This window comes from Andrographis paniculata, unplaced genomic scaffold (assembly GCF_009805555.1).
Source record: "Andrographis paniculata isolate CXL003 unplaced genomic scaffold, ASM980555v1 Contig49END, whole genome shotgun sequence".
Lineage (NCBI taxonomy): Eukaryota > Viridiplantae > Streptophyta > Magnoliopsida > Lamiales > Acanthaceae > Andrographis > Andrographis paniculata.
The window spans coordinates 1434125-1458489 of record NW_026137583.1 but is presented as its reverse complement, the minus strand read 5'-3'; the positions used below and the strand labels follow the sequence as shown (position 1 = coordinate 1458489).

The window sequence follows — 24365 nt, the reverse complement described above, 5'->3', positions numbered from 1 at the left end:
CGATTAAGCAGTCGGTAGCGATTTTTTTTACGACAAAAACAACATAATTTACAAAAGAATATGTTCGGTCACAAAATAATCAATTTAATGAAAAAATATTTTAGAGAATTTATTCTATTGCAATACAAATTGACATAATTTGGCGATCGTTCTTGGAAAAAAAATGTATGCAGTTGCAAAATATATATTTATACCAAATTTTTTTAAAATTTTATACGACGAATAAAGTAAATGCGTTGCAATTTTTGCAATTTTTTATGCAACGATTTGTATTCTATCAAAAATAGAAAATATTTTCCCCAATTTAATCCTAATACCCTCTCAACTCCAACTCTACATCTTCTCTGTCGCCGATTTCGCTTCTCCCTCCTCTTCATGTCTAGCCACCGGAGACCCGAGGCCTCCACCACTTAGTCCTCACCACCGTGGCTGCACTTCCGTTGTTGCTCTGCCAATCACCGATCTTCTCCCGAATATGACCCATCGCATACTTAGTCCCCGACCAACATCCGCCGCCATGCTTCAGCTATGAGGCGCCACTCTTAGAAATTTCCTCTTCATCGGTGTAAGTTTTGTTCCTAAATTTGTATTGTTGCATTTATGTGTTTTTTCCATTGTTTTTTTTTTTTCCATTTCGTCTATGTGTTGGAACTAATTTGGGTAAATAGATCGATCATTGATCTATTTTAGGATTTGGTTAAATAGATTTTGTTTGATTTTGGTGGTTTAGATTTAGGTAGAATGATGTATGAGGTTTGGGAATATAGATCAAATTAGGTTTTATTCAAACTTAGACACTCCATCGAATTTGTAGATTTTCATCTCTGTTTTGACACAACAAAGATGTGTTGATTGCATAATTAATTTGATTGAATTCTTGGTTTCATTTCTTGCATCTGCTAAACGTAAATAACATTCTGAATAGATGATCATCTGTATTGTATGGTTTTGTTTTGCACAGTTGGTCTTGTTTTGATCTTTGATTGTTTACTCACTAAGATATATATATATATATGTGTCCATTCAGATTTGATCTTCTTTTGAGCCTTTCATCCGAATCCAGTGAGCCAACTGTGGGAGAGTCTAAGGTTTGGGTGTTCATTTCAGATCCTGACGAGACTTGAGGCTAGAGAATCCATACTTGTCTCATGCCTTGGTGATTACTTCCAAAGTAAGTGAGCTCATGAGTTCTTTAAGTACTTAGTAATTTTCTATTTCAAAATCTTATTGTTTTAGATATATTGCTTCGTGATCTATTGTTTATGTCCATATTAGAGTTAGAATGGCTGGACGATAGAATGCAAAGTTGAAACAGTGTATGAAGTTAACATTAAAGAGAAAGCGGTGCCTCGGCCGATGCTTGTGTATTGACGATGGGATGGGCTGATAGAAATAAAATAAAGGATAAGAAAAATCAAACGGTATAAATCATTTTCCCAAGAACAATCAAACGGTACCAACCGTTTGCCCAAAGCCTGACGGCTACTTTATTTCAAAAGTTTAAAAATGATAGTCTCAAACCGTAGTTCCTCTTTAAATACTATTACCTAAACCCTACTTACTAAATACAAAATAAGTCAACCCAATAACTAAAAGACAAGCCAACTCAAAATATAATATATTAATAGAAAACAAGTAAATAAAATCTAAACCCATGAACAACAGACCTAAGCCCATCCCTGTCGTCAAGACTACATTTTCTTTTTAATCATAACTTCATGCTCTTTCCGATTTTGTTTCCTATCAATTTCAACAATCATCAAATCGACCTTGTTCCCAAGGTCGAAGTATGAGAACTGGAATAAGCTTTGATCTTCCTCTTGTTTTTCTCCCTCACGGACTCGATCCCACGTCTTTTGGGTTAGGCTTTGGTAACCTATCAGTACTACTTGTTGTCTTTCCATTCAAAGGACAAAGTAAGAGCCTCCCAATTTGTTTGAACATCGCCCAATGTGGCTAACCAAGCTATACGAAGAATAATTCAATACCCTAGAAGGGAAACATAAAACAATTGGTTGTTACCTCACAACACTGTAATGAGACCATAACATCCCGGCATAATCCTTCGGATTCCCATCTTCGTCCATCACCTAATCGAACTCCAAATTTTTCTCTATGATCGGTTGGTAATCGTAGAGTAGAGATTAAGAAAGAAGATATAAGATTGTGACTAGCACCACAATCAATTAATATTGTTACATTCCTTTTTTGTACAATTCCATGCAACCACATAGTCCATTGGCTCATAAAGCCCCCTGCACAGGAAAACGCAAAGGTCCCCTCTTCTATCGATGGATCTCCTCGCTCTCCCATCCAATCTTCATCTCCCATCAGTACATAATATTCAAACTGTTGAAGATCTAAGACCTCTTCGTCTTCTTCAGCTATCATGTCTCGCAATTGTTTGAGAGGGAATTCATGTTTTGAGGTGTATGGTTTCTTGCAGCAAAAACAAAGTCCTTTGGCTCGCAATTCAGAAAATTCTTGGGGTGAGAGACGGGTAAATCGATTTTGGACTACTGACTGACTAGTTGCCTCCAATCGGGCCACGGAAGGATGATCGACAAGGTTGTTAATAGATCCATTGTGGTTGGCCCCTATTGTTGAAGCCCTAATCATGTTGTTTGGTCAGGACATAGAGCTTGCGTGCGGTGTCGGACTGTTCAAATTTTGGTACGGGTGACTGTCAAGTTGTACTTGAAGATTATCCTTAATGTCTCTAGACAATTCCATGGCCGTCTCTAAGTCTCTGGGCCAAAGAAGGAGGAGCGAACTTCGAATCGAGTCCTTTAGACCTTTCATAAAATAGCCCAGATAGTGCGCATCTGTCAAACCCGGAACTTGTCTAGCCAATTGAACAAATAACATTACGTAGTCATCCACTGATTCTTCTTGTTTAATATTTGCCAATCGTTCAAAAGTACTGCCCTTGAAATGCGTATCAAATCTTTCCACCAACGCTTGCAAAAAATTTTCCCATGTCAGCCTCGGTTTGCGAAAGCGTAACTAGGTTGACTGGTACAATGCAGCTTCTTCCATGGCCACCACGGCTGCAGACACCTTCATCTCCGGACTGGTAAGTACAATGGTGATATTTCTGAATGTTCTAAAAAAATAATGTAAGAAGAGATTGTTGGTTTTGACGCTTCATAAAAAATAACTAAGGCATAGTCAAAGGATAAAAGTGTTAAACCTTTACTCTTAATTTCATCATCTATATATTGGATGATGAATTGAATAAAATGATTAAAGCGTTCTTGCTACAAGAATCTTATTTTTAGGAGAATCAGTAAATGATGAAATCAATTCATGTTGGATTGGGATTGAATATGTGTATCAAACATTTTGTTAAAGGTATTATTTTATTCAGTCATATTATTTAGATGATCTAATTAACACAATTAATTATTGACTAATAGGCTTGATTATTGTGGAATGAAATTATAGCTACCCAAATTTAATAATATAGAAAAATTGTCCGTAACTCCCATGTTGTTTTGAAACTCAGTGTAAATCTTAAAATAAAGAAAAATTATTTTAAAAAGTACTTGGTGCCCCCTTATACTTTAAAATATATTGTATGAAACCCTCTCGCCATGCAAAAAATATATATAGGAAACTATCTTCTCATCACAAAAATTGTAAAAAGGGGTTTCATGCAATATTTTTAAAAATAAAAGGGAATGTCATGGAATTTTTAAAGTACGTGAGAGATTTACACTGAGTTTCGAAATTACGGGGGAAGTATAGACAATTTTGCATAATATATTATTTTTATGACGTGACAAATAATAATATTAATTAAGGATATAATAATTATTACAATTATGCTTGCCTTATATACACTAGGGTTAGGTCCCCGGGATAGAGTGCGGTATAGAGATCTCATTTGCCCTACAGTTTCTACTTATCACCTGCGTCAATGATAGAAAAAATGCTTACGCTCTGATCTTGGAAGACTGATCGCATTTATCACCCAAGATTTGCATATGGTTTAATCTTCAGGTACGCTTCCGATTGAGGATTGGACATTTAATTCAACAATTGCTATTAGAACATTTTGAATGATTGGATTCCTTCTTGGATTAATTTTTTTCAATTGGAATCGATATTTTTTTCTTGTGAAAATTTTGTCTACTATTATGGTGAAAATCAAGTATTTGAAGTCTCAAAAGTAACTTCTCTTAAATGAATTTTTTTGTTGATAACGTAAGTATTTTTTATGTATAATTCATGTAATATTTTTCGGGCCAAAGGCTGTTAATAATTGATATAATAAAATATACATCCATGATAATATGTGTGGGACGATTATATGGATTTAACTTATGTGAATATTGAATCAGTCCAAAGAGTGGTTTATTATTTGAGATTACTTATTTTCCGTACATAATTCTTGCAACAAGATGACTGCCAACAATTCCAAAGACTAATCATTAATGTTGTGTTTAGTGTCTTGAGATGGGATTGCATTATTTCTTTTGAATTTCCTTATGCAACATGAGTACTTATGTAAATATTTATTCACTATTTACTTTCGGACCAAATCTTATGCTATCTACCAACTATCTGATTCCAATACTGTTTGGGGACAATTTTCAGCACATGAAAAGATCAGTATTAATTCACTTGGGTTGTATGGATCTTGACTTGGCATTTAAGGATAGACCAACTCATTTCTTCTACGATAGAAAACACTGCAGTTTAGTAGTTGTTTGAGAAGTGATATAGGTCCAATTGCCTAAGTTTGATGATCATTAAGAAAAATATTCTAGAAATCTATCGGGGCACGATATCTGATGATATCACAACTGTCAATGAGTTCCTCGTCGAAATTCAGAAATATTTTACCAAAAATGATAAGGCAAAAATGGGTACTATTCTCAAGAGTCCATTACCATGAGGTATAACGACAAAGGCAGTATAAGGGAGTACATCATGAACATGTCTAATGCTGCTTCTTTAAATTCATGTTTATATATGGTTGACATTCTATATATGGTGAATGGCAATTTATATATGCATGACATTCTATGTGACACCCCGGCCCGCAACCCACACGAAGCGGAACATGTCAGAATCTCTGTCCTCATTCACGCGCACCCTAGGAGACTTCCCACGGGGTCACCCATCCTCAAATTACTCTAGGGTAAGGACGTTTACAGCAAGGCTCCCGAAATGAGATTTGCACATTGTTGACATGAGTAATGTATTTAATCCATTTAACCTATATTCAACCTCGAATGACCAAGCATAGGCCCAACTTCCAGGGTATTACTTTCAAGCTTCCAAAAATGAGACACTAGATATGGAATCAAAAGTTATTTAGCAAAAATTACATGACTCTTGTTTATTTTGGCACAAGCATTTAGTTCATATTTCATGAAACATAGTTGAAAGACTCATTAAGGATGAACTCCTTGGTTCCATAAATTTTTCAGACTTTGATGTTTGTGTCGATTGTATTAAGGGTAAACAAACTAAGGTTAAAAGGACATATGCTTATTGAGCTACGGATGTCTTGGAATTGATGCACACAGATATTTGTGGGACGTTTCCCACTTCTTCATGGAATGGTCAAGAATATTTTGTATAGTTCATAGATGATTATCCTCGATATAGTTATGTGTACCTTTTTAAGGAAAAATATGAGGCACTGGACATGTTTGAAGCATTTAAGGTTGAAGTTGAAAATCAACTCAACAAATACATTAATACTGTCAGATCTGACCATGAATGAGAATATTACGGCATAAATGATGGATCGGGTGAACAACATCCAGGCCCATTTGCTGACTTCCTTAAGAAGTATGAAATTATCCGTTAATACACCATGCCCGGTTCACCTAACATTAAAAGTTTTTCTGAACGATGAAACCACACATTAAAGGATATTATCCAAAGTATGATTAGTCAATCTACTTTGCACGATCATTATGGGGAGAAGCACTAAAGACAACAATCTACATCCTTAACCGAGTGCCAACTAAGGCGACTACCAAAACAACCTATGAAATTTAGATTGGGTGCAAGCCTAGCTTAAATCATCTTAGGGTGTAGGGTTGCCTAGCTGAGGTGAAGGCTAATAATCCAAATGAACCAAAGCTAGCACCTCGTAAATTGAATAATTATTTTATTGGCTATTTGGAACGGTCAAGGGGATATTGTATGATTCCATATCAAGACTTATTTTTTAGATGGGAACTGCCAAGTTCTTTGGGGATGTTGCGTTTTGGAGAGAAATACAGTTTCAGATTTTACTTTTGAGGATCAAGAATTCACTGGTGTGGTTGACCAAATACCTCAATATTTAGCAGTCATTCCAGCTCCCAAAGAGTTTTTAAAGTGCCTTTGAGGAACCTGTTCATATAGAACATGAACCTTGTCTATGGATCAAATTAAAAAAAAAAAAAAAAAAACTCAAGAACATATGATTCAAGAGCCAACACAATTGCGTAGATCCATTATAGAACAAAGAAATTTCATTTCGGATGATTATGTAATATTTCTTCAAGAAAGTGAGGACAATGATGACACCAATAAGGATGATGCAATCAATATTTATCATGCCATGAAAGGTCCTAATTCAGATAAATGGGTCAATGAAATGCGTGATAAATAGAAGTCAATGGAAGATATTAAAGTTTGGGAGCTTATCACATTACCAGAAGGTGCAAAACCCGTAGGTTGCAAATGGATCTTTATAATCAAATGAGATATAAATGGTAATGTGGAGAGGTATAAAGTACGTCTTGTAGCTAAAGGCTATACTAAAAAGAAAGGAATTTACTATAAACATACATTTTCCCATGAGTTTGTTCATTCTTGTTATGTGCCATCTCAATGCTTTGTTATTTTAGCTTGATTTTGGATCAATATCAGCCCTTTACAGTCTCAATCTGTGCTTTGTAACCTCGGTCGAGTTGGTTTTTGACTTGACCTAGACTTAATGTCTACAAATCCAAATAGTTTGGTTAAATCTAAGTCATATTCAGTTGGTTTTCTTCAAAACCATTTTTATTTTTTAGTGAAATTGGTTTTGTTTGAACCTCTATTTGATATTTCAACTGTAAATCTACTTTTCTTCTCCTTATTTGGTTAAATTTTTGTTTTTCTGTTAAGATCATAAAGTCATTTTAAAAATCATTTAAATTTTTGTTAAAATCTCTTAAAATCTATAAAAATTTAACTATTTTTGGTTAAAATAAGTTCAACATAGTTATTGTCACAAGATGAGCCATACACAAGAATGTTGCTTCAAATTACATAGGCAACCCTCTCGCTCGACAAATGTTGTTGCTACTGATTCGCCTGGAAATTCATCTGACAGTATTACCTTACATAGAGCAGATTATGTTGCATTTCTTCAGTATTAAGCATCTCACCCGTCATCCTCCATCAAGACTACCAACTCACCTGATACCTATACTCCCGTCATTGGCGTCTCTCAGACTTCTCTTGGTCCATGGGTCCTGGATTCAGGTGCAACTGATCATGTATCTGGTAATCCCTCCCTACTTTCTACATTTTATCCATCAAATTCGCTAACTTATGTTACTCTTGCTAATGGTGATAAAGCTTACCCTCAAGCTGTTGGTAGAGCCTGTCCGTACTTGGGTTTATTTAATGAATAATCAATCTGAATTACACCCCATATTCAAAATGTTTTGTGCTGAAATTCTTACACAATTTTCATACATCTATCAAGGTTTTAAGAATTGATAATGGTAGATATTATTTCTCACTCATCTAGTGATTTTGTTCATCTAAAGGAATTATTCACCAGTCATCTTGTCTTTTCCCTCCCCAACAAAATGTAGTGGTTGAGAGCAAGAACCGTCATCTAATAGAAATAGCTTGCACTCTCCTCATATATTATAATGTCCCATTTCATGTTTGGGATGATTCTTCTTACAGCATGTTTTTCCTCATGAATTATCTTTCATATTCTATTTTAGCACATAAGGTTCCAATAATATGTCTTCAACATAATATGTCCCTGCACCTTTTACCTCTCCGTGTATTTGGTTATACGTGGTTTGTTCATGACTATTCTCTTGGATTGGACAAATTATGTCTTCGGTCTATCAAATGTGTTTTCCTTGGATACGCTCGAGTTCAAAAAGGATATAGATGTTATTCTCCTCTCACTCGTCGATATTACCTTAGTGTAGGTGTCACGTTCTTTGAGTCATGACCATACTTTACAAGGTCATCATCTCCATCCTTAATACCTGTGACTCTTCTTCCAGTTGTCCCCATTTCTAAGCCTCCACTTCAAGTCTATAGTCGTCATACATGGCAGCGTCAGAACATACCTACCCCACCATCAGTTGCGCTTATTGATGACTCATCTCCGGTTCTATCGCCTTCTTCGGTTAGGACTCCTCACTCACCTGTCGTCCCACATTGAGGTACACGGTCCAATCGTAGTCCGAATCCTATTTATAATTTTCTTAGTTATCCCCGTTTATCTCATTCCTTGTGCAGTGTTGTGTCTGCTTTAGCCTCTATCACTGTTCCTTGCTCTTGGCATGAGGCTTTGGGTCATTCAGGGTGGCGTCAGGCTACGATAGAGGAAATTTCTGCTTTGCATGCTAAAAATACTTGGGAATTGGTTCCATTTCCGCGAGGGAAGACACTCGTAGCTTGCCAATGGGTTTATGCAGTCAAATTTGGACCTGATGGTCACATTGATCGACTTGAAGCTCAACTTGTTGCAAAGGGCTTTACTCAAGTGTATGGTGAGGATTATACAGAAACCTTCCCTCCCGTTGCCAAAATGTCTTCTGTTTGTCTTTTTCTTTCGATGGCAGCAATGTGTGGTTGGCTCCTTCATCAGCTTGACATTAAGAATGCTTTTTTGCATGGTGAGGTTAACAAAGAGGTATATATGGAGCAACCTCCTGGTTTTGTTGCTCAAGGGGAGTCTGGTCTTGTATGTCGCCTTCTTCGTTCACTCTATGGCTTGAAACAGTCTCCACGGGTGTGGTTTGGACGTTTTAGTCTTGATATTAAAGAATTTGGTATGACACAATGTTCGTCTGATCATACCGTATCCTTCAAGCATAATTTAGAAGAGCGATGTGTTTACTTAATTGTTTATGTTGATGATATTTTCATCACTGGAGATAATATGGATGGTATTACAAATTTAAAGGAGACTTTACATAATCATTTCAAGACCAAAGACTTGGGACCATTACGGTACTTCTTAGGAATTGAGATTGCCAAATCGAAGAATAGCGTTATCCTATCTCAGAGAAACTATGTTCTGGATATGTTGGAAGAAACATATATGAATAAATGTAAGATTTTGGATTCCCCTATGGATTTAAATACAAAAAAATGCTTCCAGGACAGGATGAGCCATTGACTGATATTGATGTTAGACGATATAAAAGGCTACATATTGCATCGAATCCAGTATTTCATGAACGAACAAAGCATATCAGAATTGATTGTCACTTCATCAGAGAGAAAGTATTATCTAGATATATAGATACTAAATATGTGCCCTCAGATGATCGACTTGCAGACATATTTACAAAAGCTCTTAGAGGTCCTAGATCCCAATCTATCTGCAACAAGCTTGGATTGTATGATTTGTACGCTCCAGCTTGAGGGAGAGTTTTAGATTTATTAAATTCATATTCATATCTATATCTATATCTATATCCATATCCATATCCATATCCATATCTTATCCATATATATGATTTATTTAATTAGGATAGATTTTCTAATTTGCTATATATATGTACTCTTCCCTTTTCTTCTATTTGGAATAATATAATTTTATTTTTCCCTTATTTCTCTACAGTGTGTCAACTTATTAAGTCTTTATATGGTTTGAAACAGGCTCCAAAACAATGGCATCAAAATTTATATGAAATTGTGTTGTCCAATGGTTTTGTTTTAAATCAATCGGACAGGTGTGTTTACAATAGGTTTAATAATGCCGGTGAAGGTGTTATAATATGTTTGTATGTGGATGACTTTATGATCTTTGGGATGGATCAAAGTCATGTTGATGAAGCAAAAGATTTTTTGTCTTCGAAGTTTGCAATAAACGATATAGGGGTGGCAGACGTGATTCTTGGGATTAAAATCAAGCGAGAATCTGCCGCGATTGTAATTACGCAATCGAATTATGTTGAGAAAGTTCTTAAAAGGTTTAAAATGGAGAATTGTAATCCAGTTAATACCTTATTTGATCAGAGTGCAAAACGTATGCCAAATACTGGAGAATCGGTGTGCCAACTCGAGTACTCAAGAGATATAGGTCCTTTGATGTACGCAATAATCAGCACGAGACCGGATATTGGTTATTTCATTGGAACGCTAAGTCAATTTACATGTACACAAACTACACACCATTGGCAAGTACTTAGAAGAGTGTTTAAATACTTGTAATCAACAATAAATTATGGTTTGTTGTATAGTGGGGGTCCTTCGATCATCGAGGAATACTCATATGTTAGTTGGATAAATCATATAGAGGATTACTCATCTACGACTAGATGGGTATTTTTGTTGGGCATCAAAGAAGCAAACTTGTATAACTAGCTCGATAATGCAATCTGAATTTATTGCTTTGGCAGCGGCTGGAAAGAAAGCTGAATCGCTTCATAACTTGGTTCATGAGATTCCAGTGTGGCCAAAACCGGTGTCACCCAATTTTATACGCTCCGATAGTTCAACAACGATGGAAAAAACTTATAGTGAAATCTATAATGACAAGTCTCGACATATAGGCGTGAGACATTACATGATTTGTGAACTTCTTAATAATGGAGTGATTTCGGTAGAATATGCTTAATCGCAACAGAATTTAACTGATCACTTGACGAAGGGATTAGCTAGAGAAGTTGTGCACAAGTCATCTGTCGGGATAGGATTAAAATCCATTGAATTCATCTAAGGATGACACACCCAATTCCCTTCTAATATGACTTTAGAAATTGAATTCAATGTGGAAAGCTTATCTTTAGTTGATTGGAACATTTCTTAAATAATCATCCTAAGGTAAATGTTCAATCATGTAAGAAAATTAGGTTGAGAATTATTCTCTCAATGATTTCTTCAAAAAATTGCATTGAAGGAGCAAGATTTAAAGGAATCACCTATACAAGTACATAATTTTTCCTCTTCAAGACATTTAAAGACTTTGATGTCAATGTACTTGCGAAGGATAGGGACACAGGGCTGGAAAGTGTCAAGTGTCAAGTTTAATGTTAGAATTTGTAGACACTCGTGTACATTACAAGCATGTATTCATATAATTTGATTGGTTCAATCGCTAGTGATACCTTGATTCTCGAATAAATGTGTTGTTATAGACTAATATGAAAATTCAATCTTCAAATATTTTCATTTATGCGTTTTTTTGATGAGTTGGATTAATTTTATGAATAATTCAAGGGTTACACCAAAATAGGGGAGGAATGTTCGTTATTTTGGTATAATTGGAAATTATTCTTAGTCCAATGGATGTTAAGGTTAAGACAAGTCCGGGATGGATCACACGTAGTATGCGCTTGGACAAGCTTTCCTGATATCAAGAACTGGGAAATAGATTGCAGAAATAAGCTGCTGGATTTTAATTGAGTTTATCAAATTCAAAATTATTAATATTTGAATTTGAATAATTTGAAGAGTTAGTTATTTAATTTATATTCAAAACTCTTGAAAACTTCCAGATTATGTACATATGCAACGCTTGGCCTTTACAGTTTATTTCTTCTCATGTATAAGAAAGTGATCATTCTTTTTTATCAAGACATTAATACTCATTGTTAATGCCTGTAACAATAGACTGCAACTTCTTCTTATCCTCATACTTGTTTCATTATACCTAAGGCGTGAAAGGGGCGAAATGAAGTATACGGACAACGTTTAGAGATTTGAAGTTCTATAAAGTCATTGTCTTACCCTGGTATTTATATAGTTGATATAACATTGTCCCTGTATACAAACTTTGTCAAACAAATCCCATTTTAGTAAAGTTTTTTTGACTCTTTCTTTATTCTCAAAGATCGGCTAACGGGGGCGCTACTAGTGTGAGGGGCCATTGAAAATATAGTCTGCACATTTCCCACCCGCCGTTCACCTCAAGTCCTCTACATATCATCTTTGCATTTCATATTTGCATTATCAGTTTGGCCACCCATCAAATAAAATCATGGCCAAGTTGCGGTGGCACAATATTCTTTATGATTCCAAACAGCTGAGTTTTTTTTCTTGTGTCTCTTGTGGAATAAACAAGAGTCATAAACTCCTATTATCATTTAATACCATGCACAACACCAAACCCCTTATGTTTCTATTGATGGTTTTAAATACTATGTTTTAATTGTTGACCATTATACCAAATGCATATGGTTGTATCTAATACGTAATACATCTGATATTTACCATACTTTCCTCCAATTTAAACCACTTGTGGAAAACATTTTTGGGTTTCCTATCATTTCCATTTTTTTATAATGGGAGTGAATACTAAAAATTCATTGTTTCGTTTAATTATATGGGTATTTCTCACTACACCGCTCATCCAAATACCCTTGAACACAATGGTACTGTTGAACAGCGGTATAGGCATATTGTTGAAACAAGATTAGCCTTACTACATTATTCCTCAATTCCTATTCAATATTGGTCTAATGCCTTCCTCACATCAGTCTATTTAATGAACTGGGTACCCACCCCAATCCTCCAAAATATCAAGTCCCTACCAAAAATTATTTTCTAAACCACCTCATTCCACCAAATTTTAACCTTTCGGCTACCTTTGCTTTCCCTGGCTTCGTCCTTACATCTCAACTAAATTACAACCCCAATCCATTGCTTGTGTTTTTATTGGGTATGTGATAAGCTATTTTGGTGTTATGATTATATTGTTGCAGAAAGGTGTCTGATGCGGAAAGTGGAGGGCTTGGAAGTAGTGTTGAGGTTAGTATCCCCCCTATAGTATTGTTGTGTAACGAACTATTGTAGTGAATTGCTGTTGAGGGCTAGGGCCAATAGGCCTTAGGGGTTCAGTCTGCTGGTACTGCTAGTGTTGGGGCTAGTCTTTACTTCCCATGTAAAAGACCACCTCTGGGCTCTGAGTTTGTTCAGATGAACACTCAGTGGCCTGCGGTTGCTTTGAATGGTTTACATAGGCCATCTACTTCATGGCCTCGACCTCTTTGACTACCTGTGTACCTTTGTTTCCAGTAATCTCCCGCTTCAAGAGCTTAAAAACAACTCCTTCATCTGGATAGAGACACTCTCCATCTTTGCATTATTCAAAAACAGTAGTGGGAACCTGGTATAGACCCCTAGATGGCTCCGGCATGTTGCTTTCTAGCCTGCTGGTCAGCCATCTTTTTTATCAACGCCCTAGCTTCAGAAGCGCATAGGCTCGTCAGCGAGCTTCCCGCTGCTACATCCAAAGATATCCTTATATCATGAGTGATAATATTATCATTTTGGAAATATAAGGATTTTTTATGATTAAACATAATCTTGAATCTTGGCATATGGCTAATGATCATATATAGAATTAAATGAAAATAATGTTGTTGTAGACCCTAAAATGCTATATCATAATTAATTTTATACTATGTGACTGGCGAGTTTCCAGGTAGAACACAAGAATTTTAAGTCATTAAATTAAAACAAGAAATATTTATTGAGTCTGGCTAAATCAGAAAAGCAGTAAAGCAGTAAATTGTAGTATATTGAGCGGATGGTGGACACGAGTGGAGCAACGGATTATGAGCGGGGAATGTAGTGAGTGCGCAAGTGAGTGGGGCGACATAGATTGTATGTGAGCGGTTATACATATAAGGGAGCAATAATTGGCATGCAACGTATGATAATGGCAATGCGTAAATGAACGATTATAATAACAGCGATAAAAATGTATAGAGATGTTTGTGTGTGATCTGTGCATTCCAAAATGACTAGATTCTCATGGATAAAATGAACGAATGGTGATAGTGAACCAGCGAAACATATATGTGTACAAAGGAAAATGCCAGAAGTAAGGATTGTGATCATACTTGTTCATTTAAATCAAAATCTTGACTTTCTCGTACTTGACCTTAAGGAATTTTCAATAAGACTTCAATGATACCATGATTCAGAACATTATAATAAAAGAAAAGCTACTGTCACTAGACATTTCTGAGACCCGATAGACAAACGCCTATGTTCAATTAATTATTCCAAGATTTGTTTCATTAGAGACTTTACCCTTGTGATACCTCTCTTTAATCGAAATTGAATTCAATATAGGAATTAAGCAGTTCGACAAGGCTCCCGTGTACTACATTAAACTACCTAAGATATGTTAATAAATACAACGCAAAATTAGGCTTTGATAATCATTTCTTCTGAAGCACTTTACACATCGAGTAAAATTCCAAATTTTAACAATCAAATAAAAACTTGAATTGGGGAACGAATTTGAAGATGAAAAAAATCTTGATATTAAATTAATACTAAGAAAATTGTAAATCTACATTATGAAAGCAATAACGAAGCAGTAATCACAACTGTAAATCTACCTAGAAAAAAAGCAACTAAAATTGGAGAATCTTCACTCCCCAACATCCTTTCTAACTAAGAGAACTCCCTTACAGGTTTGGAGCTCTCACGAAAGCGACAGAGTAAAAACAAGAAGATTATCATAGAGTATAGATGTGATATTTTACAAAAGAAATCTGGCTCTATTTATAGAGTTTCTGGAACTGCAGTTGACGGCAGTTGAGCGGCTACAGAGCAGCAGTTGGGAGTGGTTGAAATATTGCTGCAACCGCTGGGCAATTAGGCAGTTAGTTGATTGATCGTTTGGAACTGCCTTAACTCCTAGCTTACTCGCTCATCTGTAGGACTTCATTGGCTGGACACAAATCTTCCTTGTTCGCTTTGCTAGACTTGGCTTGGCTGAAAGACATTGGCACAACTCAAGCGGGCCTATTGTCGCTGGCCGGTAACAGATGATTGACTGCTGAGAGGTCCACAATTAATCATTTCTATCGACTTTTGGATCATCATTTGTCAACGGTGGATGTTTGGCTTGCTTACTGGCTCGGGTGTAAGCGGAAAGAACATCGCTCGCCATAAGTGGCTGCACCCTCGCTTGTCTCATCATACTTAGGCATTTCTGAGCTAGATTGTCGCTTAAAAAAGCTAAAAACATCAATAATCTTCACAAACGGGCTTTGGATCATATCAAACGAAACATATCATTAAGTATGCAATAAATTAGATATTATAAATTAGAAAATACACAATTTTATTAAACAATAAACATGTCATTATTTGGAGTTATCAGTATGATCTTAATCAATCTGCTTTCAAGTGTCTTGATTTTACCAATGGAAGGGTTTATTTGTCTCGACATGTTTAAGTTCATCCCTAATGTCTTTCTATTTTCTTCTTTTTCTCATCCCGCGTCTTCTTCTGGTGCTCCAACGATTGCCCCGAGTCATGTCATCTCGTCACCTCCTATTGTTTTCTCTCTCACCATCGCAAATAATTCCAATAATCTTCCCATTATCTTTTATTCTTCCAAATCCCTGTCTTCCTCTCCACATTCGTTGCCATGGCCTCATGACCAAATTCCTCTGCTTCTACCACATCTCATCTCTCTGAGCCTTCACTTCACCAGCACAATCTCAACAGAAGCCTGAGCCAGCGCCCAAATGTGTTTGTTGCCCAAATAGTAAATATCAATGATAAATTTGTTAATTTATCAACCGTTCATCCTGTTTCTTCCACTAATGAGCCACGTACTGGTAGTCAATGGAAGGAAGCCATGACTAAGGAGTTTCTTAAGATATTCAGTGGAAACAAGCCATGACTAAGGAGTTTCAGGCTTTGCTTCGCAATGATACATAGGAGCTTGTGCCTTATTCTTATAAATGTATTCTTGTTGGTGGTAAATAGGTTTTTCCTATGAAGTGGAAACTTCATGGAACAATTGTTCATTTTAAAGCTGGGTTAATTGCGAAAGGATTTTTTCAAGCTCCAGGGCGGGATTATTTTGAGACCTCTCTTTTTTCACCTAAAAAAAGCTATATATGGCTTAAAGAAGGCTCTGCGCGCTTGGTATATTGAATTGTCTAACTTTTTTCTTTCTTGTGGGTTTTGCACATCTATAGTTGACCCTTCTCTTTTCATCTATCGCCTTAATTACATGCAATAATGTGGCTTTCTTGGATTCTTATATTGCTTGCCTTGCTGCTCGGTTTTCACTTAATGATTTAGAGATGCTCTATAACTTCCTTGGTGTTGAAGTTATTCAAACCTCATCTGGGCTGTTTCTTTCACAAAATCGTTAATTTTTTAGATGGTTGATCAGTTTCACATTGCAGAAGCAAAAGTTTTGGCCACTCCTATGTGTTTCAGTTCTGTATTGTCATATGGCGATTCTGCATGTCCCGATGCCACACTTTATCGAGCTGCTATTGGCCATTTACAATATCTCAGTATTACATGCCCCAATATTTCCATTGTGGGGAATAAACTTTCTTAATATATGCATAATCCGACAATTGTTCATTGGAAGGTTATCAAGCGAGTGTTCCGATACTTGAAAGGTACCTTGTTTCACGGTTTGTATTTTCATGCTGAAGTTCTGGTTTCTCTCTCGGCATTCTCTGATTTAGACTGGAGGATGTACATGATAATGGTCGTTCTACTACTGTTTATGTAATTTATTTTGGGTTCAATGTTGCATTCTGTCCCGCTCTTCAACTGAAGTAGAATATCAATCACTAGCTAAAGTTGTATTTGAAGTCTTGTGGATACAAAACTTGCTAAGTGAACTTGGGATCCTCATTTGTAAGCCTCCGCTACTGGTTATTGATAATCTTATGTTCCATCTTTGATCAGAGATTTCTCTATGAAAAATACAATACAACATATATTTGTCGCAATCCAGTCTTTCATTCTTAAATGAAGCATCTTGCGTTTGGCTACTTTTTGGTTTGTGAACGAGTTGTGAATAGTTCATTATGCATTACTGATGTGCCTTTTGCTGCTCAAGTTAGGGATTTACTCACAAAACCACTTGGAAGTCGCCTTTTTATATCTTTCTGAGATAAATTGTATACATCTTCATAGCTACCTTTTAGGCTTTGTTGTAACTTCTACCCCATTTTATGGGGTTGTACTCTTTAAATTCCTTCTTCTAGAATCCATACGAACACAAGAATTCATATCCTTTCAATTGGATTTAAAATTTTTATTGAATTGATCAATACTTTTATGTTAACTATTGTATTTTATTATCACACCACCCCTTAGTGTTTAAACAATCACATAACTATATTTTTTTCTTGATTTTTTCTTTTTTTTGACAAGGCTATATTCCTATAAATTTCCAAGTTATTTTATGTCATGCCCACCATCTTTGTCACAATCATCGTAGCCACCACAATCTCCGTTTTCTACATCAAGCCCATTATTACTGATTATGCCAAAAGATGTAGTCTACCTAATGGTGCTTAACCCATCCTTTTCCTAACTGCATATCCCCCGACTATGGCAAGAGAAAATGCTCATTCTTCCCAAGAATTAGCACGTGAGCAATGGAGTCAAAGAAATTTTTATTTTGAAATTTAATTTCGGCTTTTCTTTACGACTTCTCAAACTTTCTATATCAATTTGTAAAAAATGCAATAGAGTTGTGATAGTATTTCAAGAAAATGAATAAACCCAAACGTACAGGTACTGAAAAGTATGTCATTGCGAGATACCTATCATTCCTTATGATTGACTGATTATTGAATGGTGTGAGACTTACTCTTAATCCATAAGCTCGTTTCATGGTCACCGACAATGACATTGTATTTTGTGGGCGGATACGGCGCGACTGTAAGAGGAGGGTGGCTTGGGACTTAGGCACCTTTCGGATATGGTTCATGTATTCTCCATAAAACTTTGGTGGAAGCTTTGTGAGGGTTCCTCATTATGGGCGAAAGCGATGCGACACTGGTACTTCCATGATACTTTTCCGGGTCATGCTCCTTGTTGGAGTTATGATAACCCAGTACGGAAGTGCTTGTATCGGGTTAGAGAGGAGGTGCAGTCATAGATTTATTGGACATTAGGTCGATGGGAGTGCAATTTTCGGGATGATAGGTGCTTTGGGGAGCAGCCCTTTTTGGCTTTTCAGGAGGAGCAGTTACCGCCACCACCACCAATCTTGCTTCTGGATATGTGGAATGACTCTTGGGATATTGTGTGATTACGAGCCTATCTTCCAGATTCGCTCATTCAGCGTGTGATGGAGGTTCCCTTTGACAGATGGGTAGAGGATCGAATGAGTTTGATGGCTTCAGCATCCGGTGCATTTACGATATCTTCGGCTTGGGAGCTTTGTTGTGATACGGGTAGACGGAGTTAACTCTCAAAGATATTGCAATCATGTATTATGACTCTAAAAATGTCAGTATTTCTATGGAGATTATTTCGACGATGGGTACCGGTGGATGAGATTCTTCGACACTATGGCATTCTGATCATATTACGCTATCAATGTTGTCATACGGAGGTGGAGACTATATCACAACTCTTCATTGACTTGGTGGTCGCCAGGCAAGTTTGGAAGCACTTTGCAAAATTGTTTGGATTATCATTTCCGGAGACACATACTCCGCATCTACTTGTGTCTTCGTCGAGACTTTCATCAGTGCATTCTCGGAGTATTACAGTGTATGTTCCGTTGTTGATACTATGGTTCATTTGGATTGCTCGGAATGATGTGAAACACAGAAGGCGTCATGTTTCTTCCGAGCGGGTCATCTAGCAGATTCATTCACATTTACAGAGTTTGTGGCACGCTAGGAGTCTCTTTCCATGAAATTGGGAGGATGTTTTTCATATTGCAAATAGGCTTGGATTTCAAATATCCTCAACCGATTTCGCACCCTCTGATTATGGTACGTGGGAGGCTCCGTCTTCGGGATGGTTCAAGCTTAATAGAGATAGTGCATCACTTGGGAATCCCAGAGTAGTAGGCAATATTCGGGATTCAACTGGTGTAGTACTTGTAGCTCTTTCAGACTTCGATCCCGCATGCGAAGAACACTTTGGCAGAGTTGACAACGTGCGAGATTGGAGTAGGGATAGCGATTGCTCAAGGATTGGTGGCATTATGGATCGAGACGGACTCGACAACATGCATATCTTTGATCTTCTCTTAGTCGAGTCACTGGACTCTACAGCAATGTCTTATGTGTATTCGGTTGTTGCTTCGGGATGCGTCTTGGCGGATTTCACACACACATAAGGAAGGGAACCGCTTCGCGGATACCATGGCAATTTTTCCGGTTTCTCTTCCTATCGAGCGGATATTACATTCGAAAGATCTCCCTTTGGCGACTAGAGGTCTTCCTCGATCGGACACTGAAGGACTCCCCAGCTTTCACTTCAGGTAGCAGGTTTACCCTGGTTGATTTTGGACTTGTGATGTTGATATTATATTTGTGACAGGCTAGTATTGATTTGCGTTGGTGCCTTAGTTGGACTTTGGCATTGATACTTCGAACTTAGGCTTATCTTGTTTGTTGACTACTTGTATTAGACTATGTAGTCAATATCAGCATAATTAAATAAGGTTTATCCCGTTCGGGTATGTAGGCAACCAATTTGGATGCAGTCGTTGCTATATAGTTTTTTTTTTAAAAAAAATAGTAGTCTCTCTTGCAGTTGGACATCAAGAATGTCCATGGTGATCTATCTCAGGATGTTTATATGACATTGCCTTCAGATTATCCTAATTCTTCTAAACTTTGTAAGTTGTGGCGTGCTCTTTATGGTTTGAAACAGGCTCCACATGTTTGGTTTTCTAAGTTCAATTTAGCTCTTCTTAAGTTTGGTTTCATTTCTAATTTGCATGACTCTGCCTTATTTATTCGACGAAGTTCTTCTAAATTATTTTTTTACTTCTCTATGTTGATATGATTCTTACTGGGGATGATCACTATGGTATATCTGATATACAGAGCTACCTTCAGCAGCACTTTGATATGAAGAGTCGTGGCCACCTTCGGTATTTCTTGGATTTTGAGATTTATGATGGTCCCAATGGGTTTTACATGTCTGAGCCTAAATATGCTTATGATTTGCTTTCCTGTGTTGGTCTCACTGATTGCAAGACAAACTTCGATACCCCTTGACGATGGTTGTCGTCTTACACCAATTGATGAGACTCTTGACGATCCTATTCTATGTCGCTAATTTGTAGGGAACTTGATTTATTTGACAATCACTCGTCCTCACATTGTTTATGCTATACATCTACTTAGTTTTTGTCTGCACCTCACACCGCTCAGTGCTCTGCAGTTCTGTGTATTTTATGTTATGTTAAAGGAACATTATTGCATGGATTACACTTCTCAGATAAGTCTCCCTTAAATTTATCAGGTTACTCTTATGCTGATTGGGAAGGCGATCCTACAGATCGTCGCTCTTCTAGTGGTTTCTGCTTCTTTCTTGGTGATTCTCTTGTTTCCCAGCGTACCAAGAAACAAACATTTGTTTCTCGTTCCAGCACTGAATTCGAATATCGAGTCCTTGCTGATACTACTTCTGAACTCTTTAGACTTCGTTGGTTACTTGATGATCATGGCGTGTCGCAGTTATCTCCTATTTCTTTTTGCATTGTGACAATAGGAATGTTATTCAGATTTCTCACAATGATTTTTTTATGAGCACACAAACACATCAAAATTGACTGTCATCTTGTTCGTCATCATGTTAGTCATGGCAACGTCAAAACTATGTTGTATCTCCTCCAATGATCAAATTGCAGATGTTTTTTTACCAAGTCACATCTTCGTGCTCGGTTCCAATCTCTTTTACATAAACTCAAGTTGACTTCTACTATGCCTATTTGAACTTGAGAGGATATTGAAATATATATTATTATTTTTTTGTTTTTTTATTTTTATTTTTTGTTTTTATCCTGTTATGGACACTGACTATAAATAGACATTGACTTTGTTATTAATGCAATCAATTATATTCCTCCAAAATAATTATTTTAATATTTTTTAGAACAAAAATTAGGGCCACAAATTAAAAATTATATTTTATGGTGTGACACAGTAGGTGTTGCTAATATATTTAATTTTAATTTTAATTTATTTTGTGGCACAAAATTTCCGCGCCTATTTATTTTCAATTTTTGGTGTTGTTTTCAATGCCAAAATATTTTATTATTTATTTTATTTTAGTTATTGGCGCTGTTTCAATGCCCGTACATTTTATTATTTATTTAAATTTTAATTTTTTGTACATTTTTAGTGTTAACATATTTTAATATTTATTTTTATTTTAGTTTTTTGCACTGTTTTTGGCATGGGCCTGTTTGATAATTAACTGATAATTATTAGTTAATTCGATTGGTTTGTTTGACTAACTGATTCGATTAGTAGTTTGTATTAAAATGTTTGGTAAAATAGCAGTTTGATATTAGTTATTTATATGAAAAATAATAATTAAGGATATTTTGTATTTTATTTTTAAAATATGTAGTTGTTATTAGTTGTATAGGATTTTTTTAAAATTTTTATTATTACTTTTTTAAAATGATGAAAATTTTATTATAATATTTTTTTTTGTTGTTTTTTAAATATTTTGTAGAAAATTTGTATATATTATTTTTTATTAAGTTACTTTGTAATTAATTTTTTTATTATTTATAAATTTATTCTAATATATTTATCAATAATAAAAAAATTTATGTGACAGACAATAGAGTATATATAAATAAATTAATAATAATTTTAACTATATCAAATTTATAAAAGTAAATTTAAAAATTAACTAAAAATATATATTAATATAATTAATAAATACTTCAATGAAAAATATATTAATATCTATAAAAGGAATGATTTATTTTAAATGTGAAATAAGGAATAAAAAAAAATTAAAGTAAAATAACTATTATTAAACATTAGGATATACAACGTTTCAAAAATTAGATTTTTGGGATTAATAAAATATTTCAAAAACTTAATTTATCAAATACTAAAATTAATTTTTTTTACTGGTTAAACAATTAAAAGTTATTTAATAAAGTAAAAGTTTTCCAAAAAAAAACTATTTCTTAAACACATATCATTTAGGGGTTGTTTAGTTCATGGATTTTTTTGGTGGGATTGGGATTTTACAGTAGAATTTATATGTGATGGGATTTATTATATTTAGGATTTGGAATCCCATATTATGTTTGGTTGGTAAAATGTGGTGGGATTTATATTTCGTGGATTTGAATTTTTTATATTCTAAATGACGTAATTGTCCTCTTATGAATTTTATTTATTTTAACAAATTAAACCTCTAATTCATTATTAATATAAATTGAAAATATACCAATAATTTTATAGGATGACAATAGATTCGCGTAAACTCGAGACCCGACTGAGCCCGACCTATTTATTTGAAGTTGAGTCCAATTATTTGAGTATTAGGCCTGGATCCGGGTCATGATCAGGGTAATATAATAATAATATATCAACCATACATATGAAAAAATAATTTCGCATAATATCATTATAATAAAAATATTCTTTTAGTTTAACGTATTCATTATTTTATTATAATATTTTTCTAATAAAACACATAAATTTTAATATACATTGGATCTGGTACATGAGTAATTTTAAATTAAAATTTAAAAATTGTAAAAAAAAATAGATTTTTCGGATCCATCAAGTCTTACCGGGTATAGTCTCGGTCGGATCTAGTATAATCAGATCCAATTTGAATGTCGGATTTAACAATATATATTTTGGATGAATATCAGTTTCGACTAAACCCGATTTATGATCGTCCCTCTAATTTTATAATTCAAATAAAATTTATAATAAATAATTAAACAATGAATTTATTAATTTATTTAAAAAATATTGTACAATAAAAAATAATATAAATTTAATTAAATATATAATTCAAATAATAATTAATTTTAAAATTATTTAATTTTTTATATAAATATAATACTATTATTTTTTTTATAAGAGGATATAAATGTAAAAATTAAAATTTCAAGAATGGGATTTAAAATTCCCATTACAAAAAAATCCCTTATTTGTAGGATTTTAGACCCCTTTTTCAAATCCCATCATTTTAAATTTCTTTTTTTTTTTAACCAAACATGGATTTCATGGGATTTTAAAATTCAAATCTCATCCATTAAATCCTTGAACCAAACATCCCCTTACTCTTATTTTAGTTTTCAGGTGCTATTTTTTGTTTTTATTTAATTATTTATTTTGTGGTGGTGCCGGTGACGTTACTCTATTTTGCTTATTTATGGCATGGACGTTGGTGCCATAAATATTTATTTTTGTGTCATTTGAGCATAACCGAAGGTTTTTTTTTTTATTGTATATTTGTAATTTGGCGGCAGAGTGTTGAATTTCAACGACACGGTGTTAGTACTGGAAGTACACCGTTTGCAATTATATAATACATATACAGCATATGAACTAAGTCTTATACAGCACAATCAATACTTGATTTCAATCCACTACATACTGTTATACAATACACTTGTAATTATTAATCAACAATATGATTTTAGCACACTACATACTGTTATACAATACACTTGTAATTATTAATCAACAAAACAAATACAACACATGAATTGACAGGACATGCTATAGTCTTATATAATACAAATACTAATTGATTTCAGCACACCACACATTATTATACAACACGCTATAATTATGAAGCAACATCACCTGTCATTATTATACACAGCATCACTTGTCATTATTATACACAATATATTATACACAACCTATGTTGTGTATAATAAAACTGTATGCTGACAGTGCTGATTTTTTCAATTCAACACTCTGATCGTTACCTTATAAATAATATAAAAATTAATAGTATTTAGTTATTAAGTGATATTATTTTTAATAATAAAAAATTGATATTTTTTAGTAGCATATATGAAATTGTAATTTATAAAATTTAAAAATAAATTATAATATATAATTAATTTAACCTTAAATTAGAATTTTATTTTATATTTACATATTATCCTTAATTAAAATATACTGACGGCGTCCAGAATTTTCTGTTGTAGATCCAAACATTACATTGCAATCAAATAGAATATAAAACCACCAAGAAAATTGACCTTTTGGTCGCTTATTCTAATCCTCCCGAACTTAAACGTTGAATCCAATGCATATATGTGTTCAAGTACAAGTGTGAATGATCGCTCCATTTCTGTCTTCAACCCACAAACTAAGGTAAGAAATACTATAACTACAACATATATATATATGCATATAATTAATGATTGATCTGCACTGCTGATTGAAAGCCCTCGA

At 34.7% G+C, this 24365-nt stretch overlaps 1 protein-coding gene across 9 annotated transcripts in view; it reads left to right on the top strand.

The window, feature by feature from the left end:
- Positions 1–326: 326 nt before the first annotated feature.
- The window catches only part of LOC127252760 (uncharacterized), a 32547-nt gene continuing 8508 nt past the window's right edge, over positions 327–24365 (top strand). For 2 of the 9 annotated variants that reach the window (XM_051277064.1, XM_051277063.1), the window contains exons 1-2: positions 327–565; positions 1028–1171. Coding sequence is in view for 2 of the 9 variants with exons in the window: in XM_051277061.1 (XP_051133018.1) it covers positions 24225–24284 (60 nt within the window). In the remaining 7 variants the exon portion in view is untranslated. Of the gene's footprint in view, positions 566–1027; positions 1172–3849; positions 4006–16370; positions 17074–20006; positions 20368–20427; positions 20793–24115; positions 24285–24365 lie in introns of those variants that run through there. The other 7 variants (XR_007839139.1, XR_007839140.1, XR_007839137.1 and 4 more) reach the window with 7 other exon arrangements.